General features: G+C 30.9%; 2 protein-coding genes across 2 annotated transcripts in view; one reads left to right on the top strand and one right to left on the bottom strand.

Annotated features, from left to right (window-relative positions):
• Hel25E (ATP-dependent RNA helicase 25E) overlaps positions 1 to 13,770 on the top strand; it is a 356,959-nt gene that overhangs the window by 196,497 nt on the left and 146,692 nt on the right. The gene's annotated exons all lie outside the window — the stretch shown is intronic.
• LOC145320048 (uncharacterized) overlaps positions 1 to 13,770 on the bottom strand; it is a 53,772-nt gene that overhangs the window by 1,321 nt on the left and 38,681 nt on the right. Inside the window, exons 2-8 of the mRNA XM_080162488.1 lie at positions 5,609 to 5,697; positions 4,399 to 4,447; positions 1,978 to 2,017; positions 1,687 to 1,765; positions 1,017 to 1,171; positions 677 to 767; positions 237 to 500 (exon numbers count right to left, since the gene is read on the bottom strand). Coding sequence (XP_080018614.1) covers positions 237 to 500; positions 677 to 767; positions 1,017 to 1,171; positions 1,687 to 1,765; positions 1,978 to 2,017; positions 4,399 to 4,447; positions 5,609 to 5,697 — 767 coding nt within the window. The remainder of the gene's footprint in view (positions 1 to 236; positions 501 to 676; positions 768 to 1,016; positions 1,172 to 1,686; positions 1,766 to 1,977; positions 2,018 to 4,398; positions 4,448 to 5,608; positions 5,698 to 13,770) is intronic.

The following is a 13,770-nucleotide window of genomic DNA, read 5'->3' as shown; positions in this document are numbered from 1 at the left end:
TGAAGTAAATTCAAATTAGTGGAGTGGATTAATTATTCCATAATTTAAGTATTACTTTGGGTCAGCTTAGGTTAGGTTATACTGTGTACTGGGTAGCCTCGCATCGCAAGGCATAGAAAAAAACTTTCCTCATCTCCCCCCCCCCTTCCATTCCACTACTTTTTAAAAGTGCTAGGAGGGTGGGGGGGTTATCAGTGCTTAACTGGGCACTTATAGGCTACTGACCAATTTTTTACCTGGGATTAGGTCTTGTAATAGGCCTGGGTGGAGGTGGAGGAGGACTTGGTGGCAGAACAACTCCAGTAATTGGTCGAGGTGGAGGCTGGGGGCGTGATGTTGTAACCACAACAGGGCGGGGAGGCGGAGTAGGGCGCTGGGTCACCACCACAGGCCGTTGGGTGATTGGTTGGGGTGGTGGAGTTGGACGGGGGGTAGGTGCTGGGGTAATTATAATTGGGCGGGGTGGAGGAGTTGGTTGAGTAGCAGGTGTTGGACGAGGTCTGTAAGAATTTGCAAATTAAATTATGATTATAGAAAAATATAAAAATAAATTCAGTTATTTCCAACACTTAACACTGATTTTTCATTAAAATTTTGAAATACTTATGGAAATGGTAGGGAAAAAAACTCAAAAGATCTATGCAATTACTTGTCAAATCCAAGAGTGAAATTATACCTGGGTGTTGTTATTTCAACTACCGGAGGTGGGGCAGGTGGCTCAGGAGTCGATGTAGGTGGAGCAGGAGGTCCTACAAGAAAATTCAATACTTAAATTTATTGGAAAATAAGGATAATACTCTCCATTGAAGAAATAAGATGTTTTTATAGATTATATAATTTGTTTTTGTTTTTTTAAGTTGTGAAGGGGGTAAAATTAGCAGATTCTTGGTTACCCGGGCAGAACTAACTTGGTTTCGGGTTACCAAACTATTTCAATATTTATTATTTGGTGTCTTTTGATGTCTAATATAGCAATAATTTTATTGTCTAAATTGTTTTGTTTTTTCTTATATGACATATTCTAATAAAAAAAGTATTAGTCCCTGGCATGGAAGGTGGAGGTGCGGGAGGGCCGGGGAAAAAGTTTTCCAGATTAAAGTCGTCTTCGTCTTCTTCTGCAACAACCGCCTCAATGATTCCCGTCACTGGCTCTGGTCGCGGCGGGGAATTCCTAAGTTTTGGAAGTGTTGGTTAATTAATTATAGTTGTATTTATACAAACAGTATGGCTCTCCTTTACAAACTGCAGCTTTTTAGTCTAGGTCCAAGGAAAGTTTATAACTATTTTGGGGGAATGTAACACTTCAACTTCGCCCCCCCCCCTTTCTCATCTCAAATGCCATTAGAGTCCTCTAATAGTTTAATATGTGTGTAAACTTTATTAATGTCCTGCTGTTTTGGAAATATGGAATATCATTATCTAAAATACAAAGTAGAACGATGTCTGTATGTGTGTCTGTCTGTCTGTCCGTCTGTCCATCCGTCTGTCCCTTAAGATCTCGGTAACCACTGAACCGATCGGATTCTACTCTTCAGGTCATATACTACTGGCCCTGAGGTGGAATATACCTCTTGGGGCAAAGCCCTTAGAGGCTAGGGGCGAAGCCGCTAGTCATATCATATCATATCAGATATAACGTTTTCAATTGGATTTACTATTGCTCAATATAATCCATCCGTGTCTCACCTGTGATATTTGCAGTACTGGTTACACTTGTAACATTCTGGAGGTGTGGCCATACACACACCATTGGGTCGACAGTAACCTAGAAATAGATTTGTAATCTAACTAAAGCAAGTTCATCCAATAAATCAGTTGGATAATTGTATTATAGTTATATATTGCATCATATTATAAGCAGTTTTCTGCGGATAGCAAAGTAATAAAAATATTTCAGATTTAAAATGACAAACGTGATATCTTGTGTAGAGACTGACATATAAACTCATAGAGGGGCTTTGTTACTATTAAGTTTACCTAAAGTATATCCACTTCTTGATATTCCTGTCCATCTAACCTGAAATATAGATTGAATAATGATTGGGTTGTACAAAATAATAGCGTCCAATTGTCAATCTATAATCTGTCAATAATGCTTTACAAAAGGGGTTATCATAACTTTCAATTAATTTATTGTCAATTGCCCCATGCCTTACCATCTCGGAATTTTAAATTTTAAAATTTGAATTTATAAGATAATCAGATGATCCACAAGATGAATTTCTAATTCTAAAACAAAATCTCTCCTGTCATCAAGATGTTAAATCAAGCTGGCAAAAGAAAACTGTAGCTAATCTGTAATTCAGGTTTGCTAATGTAATGTATTTAAATAGTTTATATGTATAGGTTACCGCTAATCAAAGAATCTACGCAGGACTAAGCATCATGTGTTTACTTATCATACTGTTACATCATTAAAATAAGCTATTACCTATTTATTCTAATCTCATATTTGCAAAGTAACAAAATTTACATACTTGCAGAAATTATTAGATTATCTAGCTTTGGTGTTATGTATTATTGTATTGCATTGTACAAAAGTATATATTATTATGTTCTCTAAAACTTAAAACTTAAAGTGAAACTTGACTTGCAGTCTACAGCGGGCTAAAATAACGATTTTCCCTTCCTCCCCATTTACACTAATCCCCTCCCTTCCTACTTGAGGAACAAACTGACCAATAAACGAGTTCCATGTTAACAAGATAAATTGACGACAATTATAATATCCACGTATATTCTACATCCATTATTGTATAAGCTATAGTAACAGTTAATGCAACAAATGGCATAGGCAACCTTAATCTCAAGCTGTTTTGGTACTAGTATAAACAAGTCCTTTTGTGGAAATCTCCTGCCAATCCTCATGCAAAATCTCATATACTGCAAAGAAGAAAGCAACCCCTACCCCCCTTTTTTTTAAATTATTGGTTAATTGATGGTAGTATATTTAAGGCTAGTCTAAGTAAAATGTAGAAGAATCAAGCAAGGACGTACAAGCTTTTATTAAAAGGGATAAAATGAGGGGTCTAAGGTTTGAGAGTGGTTTTTGTTTTTATTTTAAGAGGGGATAAAGGAGTGGTTGTAAAGTTTGAGGGGGGAATTACTCCCCTCCCCCCCCCCCCTTGGACATTATTTGAGCCACATACGATTTTTACACTTTTTTATACTGAACAATTACTGATTGATAAAATTAAAATTGATTTTTAAGTTTAAGAGTGAAATAATTTACATACCCCTTTATAAAATTATTAAATTAAATGAATGTCAAATCTAATGAAATTCTGTAACATTGTATCATAATTGTAATAGCAAATTAAAAATCTTCAAGAAAATGGTGTAAACATGTTTGTGTGGGATTTCGTCAGAAATTTAAATTAAATTTGCATCAAGAAATTTTGGCACTATTCCTTAAACCGTCAATTAAAAACTCCATAACCCCATAATTCAACCAAGTCATATATCAAAGATTATAATTCTTTCCATTATTACTTTGAATCCTATTGATTTTTACTCTATAAGAATAGGTTCTAATCCACATGAAAAAAATCGTGTATTTTATCGTAATTTAGACAATTTCATAAAAATCAAATAATTATTTTCTCTCTTATTGGCCAGAAATTGATCATAACATTTGGATTACTTGGACGTTATTATTTTACTAATAGTTATTTATTGCTGTCCGCAGATATAAAAATCGGCATCTCGGGAGTTTAAAACGTTGGTGGTTTGTAAGTTTTTAAAGATATAGGGATAATACCAAAATTTAAATTAGTTGGTAGCTACTATGCTAGAATATATTATACTTTGTATCCTTTTATAATCTACACTTTTTGGTTTCTTTTTCATTTTTAGTGGTATGAATTATAAAACTTAGTCATAACTGAAATGATTTTTTAATCTTAACAAATATAAAAGAGACAGAGTCCATTTAAGTGTGTTTCGAAATATCTCGCTAACTGCTGGACCGATATGGCCCTATCATATAAAGTATCCATTTATCAAATAAAATTCACACCCCCCATTCCCTCCCTAAATAAAGAATTCACCACCCTTTACAATGTCCCAGGCCAAGAGAGACTGCGTTAGCACTTGAAAAATGTAAAATTTACAAATATCTTATTTAATCCACAGATCTATGTTATAGATTTTTATACAAATAACTTCCTCCCCTCCTTTTCCAATGACCTTTTTGTCTGCTAGTAAATTGTTTTTGCTACTTCGCTGTGTTAATATTCCCGACACTATTCATTGATTTCAAAGACCCAATATGGAGAGTCGGCAGGGTCGGCACAAGAGCATTGTGATAGGGAAATACAGTTCTATTTTACTCTCATATTTAGTCTTCTTATTACTATGCCTACTAATGAGAATAATTGGTCATTTATCATAACTTACCGAGCAGCCACCCCCTGGTTCACAATTGTAGTCACAGTTCTTATTCAACCTAAATAAAAAAAATAACATTTACATTTCAATTTGAATTATCAGTCTGATTGGGATTTTTAGAAGCAGCTTATAGTGCCTAATGAAATGAAATGTCTTAAAATAGAATAACTATAGAACAACGTAAAGTGGCACAAAAAATGACGTCATTCAATACTAATGACCAACGATAGACCAGTATTCATTGTAATTGACCAATTATAAAATGTATACTGGCCTATCATTAGTCATTTGTAGTGTATGATGCTATTTTTTATAAAGAACTCTAAATTGCTTCGGATTTAACAAAAAACATTTCCTTCTCTTATTGGGACTGTAATATTAGAAGGAATATTATAAATTATTAACAAAAATTTAGTTCTGTACTAAAGAAGCAAGATGTTGGTCAGTTTGTACGTGTAAGATCTCAGAAACCACTTGCTTAAGTTTTTAAAATGTGCATAGGTTTTAGATTGAAAATGGTTCAAGAGAATAAATAGGAAAGCAGGGGGAGTGAGGCCCGGAAGGGCTCAGAGCAAAGAAACAAGTATAAGTAATTATTAATGACAATTTTTCTATATAAGTATTTTTGCACAAAAACAACATATTAAGTAATTAGTAAGTTATGCTGATTAATCACAAATATTATCTTAAGATTAGCAATAAGAGATTTAGGGATGGTACAATGTTAGAAAATTTATCTTCTGAAAGTGACAAGATATTATTTGTAACTAATAAAAATTGAGGTATCAAAATGATGTAAAACGTATCGTCCTGTTAAATAGTTGTCGGAAACTGATACATAAAGAAAAACACTTTTTCTTCTAACTTTGTTATCAATAAAAATAAGAGATTTCTATATTCTGTATCTTACAATAGTTTAGCATGCTAAAATTACATTTATGCAGAAAATTATACAATATTTAAAGGCCTTTATACATATATATTTTTGCTGGAGTATACTTATATATAATGATGATTATTTTAGTTTATCAGCATTTTTAAAATAAACCTTTTCTATACATAGGACCTGTTTGTCATTAAAAATATCTAAAATGTTTTAATTGCTTTAAATCTAAGCGAATTATTAGCATCTACTCAAATAGCGGTATACAACATTTCTCGTAGAGGGAGTAAGTCAATGAGTCAGTAAGGGAAACGAATACTTATATAAAAACTCTACCTTTTGTTGGTATTCTGTTGTTGTTGTCTAAATCCTCTGTTCTTATAGGAGGAGAAATCTGAACCAACCACGTTCAAGCACACCACAATCTAAAATATAAATAATATCATTATTTTAAGGTTAAATATAAATATCCCTGAATATAAAAATTCTAAAAAATATTATATGTAAATTTACTATACATTCCTTGTTTATTAACTGGTTTCAAGTATATCAATTAGTCAACTATATCTATTTGTTAAAAAGGCAAAAAGTGGAAAATTTGTCTTTATAATCAATAGATCTCAAAGTAGATTTAAAGTTTGGACACTATTAGTTTTTACAGCACAAGCAAGATTTTATTTTGTAGGCAAAGTTTTAAGACAACGAATGGAACACTTTCAGTGAGGAAGGGACATTTGACTGAAAATTATACTGGCCCCAAAAACTTTATAAACACGATCTCTCATTCGTTAGCATAATAACTTTGTGAATTTGATTTGGTAGAAGAGGTAGAGGTTTTAATGGAGAAAGGTTTCGTGATTTTTTTAAAATTTAATTTAAAAATGGAAAATTTATTTCCTCTCTTCTGGAGAAAATCTCCTAGAAACTAGGGTTGCAACCACAGTAAATAAAGAGTAAAAATATAAAAATAAGATGAAAGGTATATAGTTGCATGTTAAGATGTATTAGGATTAAATCTAATTTCCTATTTATTTAGAAAATATTCCGATACTGCTAAAATAATCTTCTTCCCAATCAAACCTGTCTCATCGGACGAGACTGTACCTTCCAGCGACGAGTGTGTGCGCTACGTGTAAGCTACCGCCGCAGATATCTTTCACTGCACACTGATTCAAACATTAAATAGTTCTGCCTTAAGTTAGGATTCTAGATATTGGGGGAAGAGGTATATTTTCTTTAAGAAACTACTCAAGAACTCATTTCTATAGCCTTTTTCTATAGTAAAATAGCCTTTTTCATGGTTCAAAAATCATTTTTCTTTTCTTAATAAATAAACTGCTAATTTTTTTTAGTATTGTGATAACCAATACTTGCTTTAATGCTTTAATCAAAAAACTTGAAGATGTATTTTTAGGTTAAATATTACTCTCCCATAATTATTTTGTAAACCACTGTCCTTGTCTATAAGAGATTTGCTTTAAAAAAATATCAATCTCCATAGGGTATTAATCTATTACCCCTATCCGTACTGTAAATAGCCTAAAACCTGTCCAGGACCAATACAATGTAATTATAAACTATAAGATATAAATACATATTAACACCTCCTATAAGTTAATTTACATTTTATCTAATTAAAGAGTTTTTTTTTCATGAGTTTCATCAAGAGAGCTTGGTCATAAATAATAACATTTTTATTTTAAAAAGGGCGGTCTTAAGATAAAGATCTCTACAAAAAAAAATCGCAGTGATGAAATGTCTTTGAATTTAACAATAACAAACAGAAAATAAATAAAGAAAAAAATTTTATTTAAAAACAAAATTTTCTTTTTTTTAATTTTCACTTCTATTCTTGTGCAAAATTTGCTGAGATGATGATAATTGACTTCATAGACATGTCACAGCCCAAAAAAGGTTGAAATTAAAGTCTTAAATTAGTTTTTCAGCGTAGTTTAATACAAGTTTGATTGTTTGTCTGCCTTTTCTATCTTTGGTTGGATATTAAGTATGGAGATATAGGTACACTGAACAATTTAAAACTTCCTTAAATAGTTTTAAGCTTAATGAATTACTATAATAATAGGGCACTAATACCAAACACCACACACTAAAAAGCAGTTAAGGTGCCAGCCTCGCTTTGAGCTCAAAGAGCACTTTTGAAAGGGGAATTTACTCAAAAAAGATAAAGTGATTTTAAAAGAAATAATTTAGGATAAAAAACGTTTATAGACAATTAAAATTTCTTTTAGACAATTTTCCTGATTTATTATTATAAAGCAAGGAGAGGGAAACTTAGTTTAAAAATAAAAAGTTTATTAAAAACTTATATTATACCTTTTCATGGTAGGTATTTGTTATTTCTATGTTATAGTTTACTGGTTTTTCATCACAAAATTTGTCAGCTTATTAAGTTGCTATACTACTTTGTAGCAATTTTATTTTTATAAATTAGAGTATTTGATTCTGTCTTTGAATTATCTGGAATCATTTACGCCAAACGTATCACATTATCATATAATTAGAACTGCATATTATAACAACATTACAAACTACCCCTATCCCCAATCTCCTCTTATATATTTGCTATTGTGACTTTTTTCGCGCCTTTTTTGCGGAATTAATAGCACACTTTTATGTGGAAAAGATTTTGAAGAATGAACCTTAATGAAATATTCTTGCCAACTTGGAGAAAGGAGTGTGGTTCACACAACAATTTTTTGAGGGGGGAGAAATTGAAAAGAACCAAGTCCTTTAGAGCCAAACAAAAAATATTTGACTATGAAATGATGTTTCATTAAAGTTTTAAAATTTCGTTTTCTTCCATTCATTAGCTTGAAAACATTTGGGGTAAGTTTGGATCATGAATTTGAAACTTGATTTTTTCATAATTTTGTAATATGAATGAAATAAACAACAAAAAGTTAGTTTTTATAGACAACTTTTGGTAAAAGCCCAATAATTAATAGGTGGACCACAAATCCCCAATTTAATGGTAAAACGGAGCGTTAGAAAATGATTAAAATCCCTTCACAGATTATGACGTCATACGGTAGAATAACCAATGAGAGGCCAGCATAAATTTTACCATTGGACAATTAAAGTGTATACTGGCCTTTTTTGCTATTCTATCGTTTGACGTCATATTCTGTGGAGGGACTTTAATAATCTTCGGAGCGTTATTATTTCATACAAAGCTCTTATATCCTTTAACTTATTCAAATAGATATAATAAACGTGGATATTGTGACAGGGGAAATTTTGTTGTTACATTAAGTTGATAATATAGTTCTTTTATTTATTGGTCAGTAGGAGGGGAGGTAATGAAGTAAAAGGGGTGGATAAGTAAGGGGTATCGGTATATTAGCCAGTTGGAAGTACCAATTTATTAGAAAATGCTAAAATCTTGTGTAATATCCAATTAATTATAAATTAATTTTATTTTCAAAACCTATCGTTTAATGATATATTGCATTTAAACTAAAGTTATATCTTAATATTATATCTAACTTATATCATTTTAAGTGCCTTATATTTTAATTAAAATTAATATTCAAGAAATTAGAAAAGGTGAAGAATAGGTATTGGAAATTAAAACCTTTTTGCTTTTACTTTAATTGTTGAAATGTTTGGGCACCTCTAATTTTCCTACTCCTTTAATTGGTTATAAACCTTTGAGGAGTTTTTAAGTTGACACACACACACACACACACACACACACACACACACTCAAATATACAAACGTACAGACAGACGACAGACATAACATCCAGGTATGGAAAAACTGATGAATTGATTTTCTTTCCAATTTTTAAACTAGGAAATTTTGTTATTAGTTGCTTGATAATATTTGGGGAGAGTATCGTCATTGTCATCTTCTTTACTCTACTGTACACCTATCAAAATTGTTAAATAAGACTCATCAACTTATAGACGTCCAAGACGTCCCCTTATTATACCCCCCTCAACATTTTTTAAAAATACATTAGATTGCATCTACTTCCTTTCATTTTCTAAAATTTTTGAAGTCACTGACATACGTACAAACATATCACAATTATAGAGTAGAAGTGCAGCAAAAAGTTCCTAGAAAATTTTAGATAAAACAGAATACTAGTTACAAACTTTAAAAAACTACAAGAATTGAAAAAACTTTAAATTATTAAATCTTTAGGAGAAATATGAAAAGTACAAAAAATGAAGTACGTATGGTACAGAAAGAGTCTTAGAATTATCTACAGGGTGTCTCAGCAAAAACTATGTTTTCAGGTTTTTGGAAACAAACGACATGCTTTACCCCAACTTAAGCCTATCAGTACTGCCATATTTTTTAGAGATATTAAAAAAAATCCTGAAGTAAGTATAGTATGCATTTATTTAGAAATATGGACCTATAGTCATTTTTTCATTATACTCTTTCTGACTGTTTTACAGGAAAGCGCAGTTTTTTAGATATCATGAAGATCTTTACATATTTTTTCATCGATAATCATATTTATCTATTTACATATATTTCTTTTAATATCTTTCTATCTACCATCAACAATCTATTTATCTATCTATTGTATGTGTCTATTGATAGTTTGTAAATGGTCGTATCATCATTAGAGACCCCTTCATTCATACAACCTTTCTCCACAGGTGATAATACATTACAGTAAAGATTTTAATTATAGCTAAATGCCCACTTCCCGCACCTCCAGTAAAAAATTAGTCTTCTGTTCAAATGTTCTATCTTAATAAGTGAAACATTAGATAAATAATCAGTGGTGTGCACAGCGAACCAGGAAAGTGTGAATCCATTTGGGGGTAAAAAAAAAGGGTGAGGCAGGCCTTCCAATTCAATTTTCAGGTGGGGTGTCACCGCCACCCTACTGCACGCCCCTGGATTCAATTTAATCATAAATAAATTAGATTAGATAAAAAATTATACTATATACACTTTTTTTCCGGTTTTTTTTCAGTTTTTTGTGGGAACGCTACTTTAAAAGTCTTTTTCGGCCAATCTTCACAGAGTCATAAAATTTGTGAAAAGAATTTTCAACAAAAAGTGTTTCATGCCATTTAAATGAATTATTAGTCTGCAAAACATTGAAGAAAAATCCTAAAAAAGAAAACTAAAGAGGGAGAGGATATTGGACTTTTAATGATACTGGTCCCCAAATTTTATAAGAAAAACAAGGTGTGGAAAGGAGGGTTAATTGTACTGACACAAGCTTCCTAAACAGTAAATAGTTCATCTTTTTTGTTGGTATAAAAATTTATCAAATCTTGGTGATTGGTACACACCAGCAGTGTCTAATTTATGGTCAATTTGAAAATAATAAGTACTTTAAAAGTTGCTGTAACTAATAAAAATTTTAATGTATCCATTAATTCTTTCATAACGCATATGGGCTACAATCTAACTCTTTTGGTAAAAAGTATTTGTGATGGTTAGTTTAGGTTAGGTTAAGTTAAGCAAGGGTTACAAATTCCTAGTAGGAGAAGTACCTGTGATGAAATAGCAGGATCTAAAACTATTTTTCTATATACAGGACAGAATTTCGGACAGTATAGAGTAGATTCGCTACTAAAAAATTAATCATAAATTTATTAACTTTGATATTATGATTATACATTTTGATATGTAAAATATAGTTTTAAAAGGTAGGGCCCATTCATTGGATCTATTTTCCTAACAATAATGGCTTTAAGGTTTGTCCATCAACCTTTTTTGAACAATAATGAACCATCTTGCGTTAGACTTTAGCAAAAATTGGGATAATTTTATACAAAGAAAAATGGTTATGCCCCTAGGATTTAGGTGCTCTCTCTTCTAAGGCTGAAGATGGCTGCAGAAATCAGCCTAAAACTTACTCAATACATTAATTTATAATAAGAAATACCCCAAAACTATCTTAGAGCCTATTTGAAACTTCCGTAAAATAAAGAATTTAATATGACAGGATACAAATATTTCAAAATGAAATTAATTAATTTTTGTTAATGTATGATTAATCAATAATTTTAAACATTACTATTAAACTTTAATTTTTGAATGTCCTGTAAGATATCGAAAACAGCTAGGTTAAAAGTTCTTTAGTTTCAATGGAAGCTAATATTTATCCCTGGAAGGTTTTAAGCTGTTTTCAAGTGTGGTAGGTGAACCCAATCTCTATTAAATAATCTATTCAAAGCTAATTTTATTTAAATCCCCTACAATTTTTTTTAAAAGCCAGGTTTTTCCAATTATAAGGCGTGTTTGTCATTAACGGAATGGTTTAACCGGAAATCAATTATTAACATTGCATGATGATCAAATGATATAAAGACTAGAAAGCGTAGCATTTCTATAATATTTAAGTAAGACAATAGAGTAGTAAGGGTTAAATAACTATATGTCCCCACTCTCTGGAGCCTGTGCCGACTTTCAATTGGATCTTCGAATATCAGCAAATAGTTTCTAAACTTCGTTCTTATGGATGTTGCCATCCTTGTTTATAACATTTCATTAAAATAGGAAAATGATCAAAATGATCAAACAAGCCAACAAAAATAATGTATAATTTATTTACCTTCGCTTTGATTGTATGTTGCCATCCTTGTTAGTGAGAAATTAAAGAACAAATAAACTTTTAATTGGTGGGTTTTTCCAAATTAAATAGCTAATATCTGAATAATTCTTTGTCAATTTCATAATTTTCAAAAATCAAATTTCATCAATATTTGAATTTCTTAAGAGGAACTAGCGACGCTTTTCTACATTTAGTTATTAATCTGTTGCATTTCTATGATTATTGCATAAAGGTTCGACACGTCTTTTTAAAATTTATATTGTTTATATTCTTTTTTAAACCAAATTTTAAAATCCGCAAATTTTCTGTAACCTTGATTTTTATGATTAGGCAAATGTTAAAAAAGCTTAGTATGTAATGTACATATATGTACGACCATAATAAACACCCTTATATTTAAGCAATTTAAGATTTGCATAGAATATTTTGCTAGATATTTGTTAGTGCTTGCTTGTCCTTCGTGTTTTGTCATCCCTGTTTCACAATAGCTATCTTTGGTGATTTGTGGGAGGGTAAAATGGACTGTAAATTATTTTGGTCTCCAAAGTTTTATAAAACCAATCCCTCATTGGATGGCTTAAAGACTCTTGGACTTATTAAATCTTGATTAGGTTGTAATACATTTTGTTTGTCGTAATTGGGAGTCGATGTATTTTGCATTGAGATACCTGATTAATTTTTAGAACTTTATTATTGAAGTTAAACTAATATAAATTGGATAAATCATCTAAAGAATATTTTTGTAGAAGTCTTTTTAAACATTTTTTTGTAGTAAAATATTTTCTAAGGATAAAGAGAAATTTTAGTGTTCAGGAGGGGGGGGGTTGAGAAAAGAAGATGAATTTATAAACCATTATCCACTCCCTGCCATATTTGTTCGTGTATCATAAATTTGTACTTTATAAAGTTAAGCTTATCAATACAATAGAAACTATAAGATATCATCATCTTAGCGATGTTCCATACTTTCCGAAAAAAAGTCAAATCAATAAAATTTTAAGAATGGATGTAGTTATATTTATATGTGGATATTATGACAGGGGAAATATTGGCGTCAATTTAGGTTGCCTTTTTCTTCAGTCATTTATTGGCCAGTTTTTTTTATCAAGTAGGATGGAGGGGATGGGGTGATACTTATTTTATCCCGCTACAAATCTAGAACACATGATAATCTGGTGTAAGATCCAAGTAATAATAAATCCATTATTTTAGCATACAATAGCCAAAAAAAACATTTCTAAATGAGTAAATGAAATTTCTGGGTTATTGTAATGGTTAACAGAGCTAAAAGCTTTTAACAATATGAAAAACATAACTTGCGAAAATAATGTTTCATCCATTTTAGCGTATTATGGATTAATTAACTTTTTGGTGTTTCCTCTAATTTAGCTAAAAAAATTCAAACATAGACGACTAGTACGATTATATCCAATGTTAGGGGATTTGCTGTGTACGCCACTGTTTTGGAACATGATATTTATATGGTTTAATGAAATTAACCACTGCACAGGAGAAAAAAGTGATAACGTGCCTACTATAAAATGCCTATAAAACAATAAGAAAGTTATTATATAAAAACATACTTAAATTTATGTTAATACATTAATACATCATATTGTTGTGTTTAACTCAGGAATTGTTATGAGAAATTTTGTTTTAAAAGTGTGTAAACGGACCATGGAAAAAAACGAAGTAGTTGGTTCGTAGTATTTCACAGTAGCTTTTGATTATTTTCGGTTAGGTTAGGTAATAGGCCCCGCAGGGTATAACAGGGGGCAAGAAATAGGAGAAAAGTTACTGTGTAAATGCGACGAAAACCGCTAATTCGGTTTCTTTCCATAATCCTTGTAAACTTTTCGTCGTTGAAAAATATATATCTATAATAATATATAATTTTCTAAAAGCTGTTTAACATTCCTAAAATGTAAAAACAATTAATTAATA

This window comes from Acartia tonsa, chromosome 5 (genome assembly GCF_053477335.1).
Source record: "Acartia tonsa isolate MP-2025a chromosome 5, ASM5347733v1, whole genome shotgun sequence".
Taxonomy (NCBI): Eukaryota; Metazoa; Arthropoda; class Copepoda; order Calanoida; family Acartiidae; genus Acartia; species Acartia tonsa.
The sequence above is the reverse complement of the archived record's forward strand: the minus strand, read 5'-3'. Positions and strand labels throughout refer to the sequence as shown.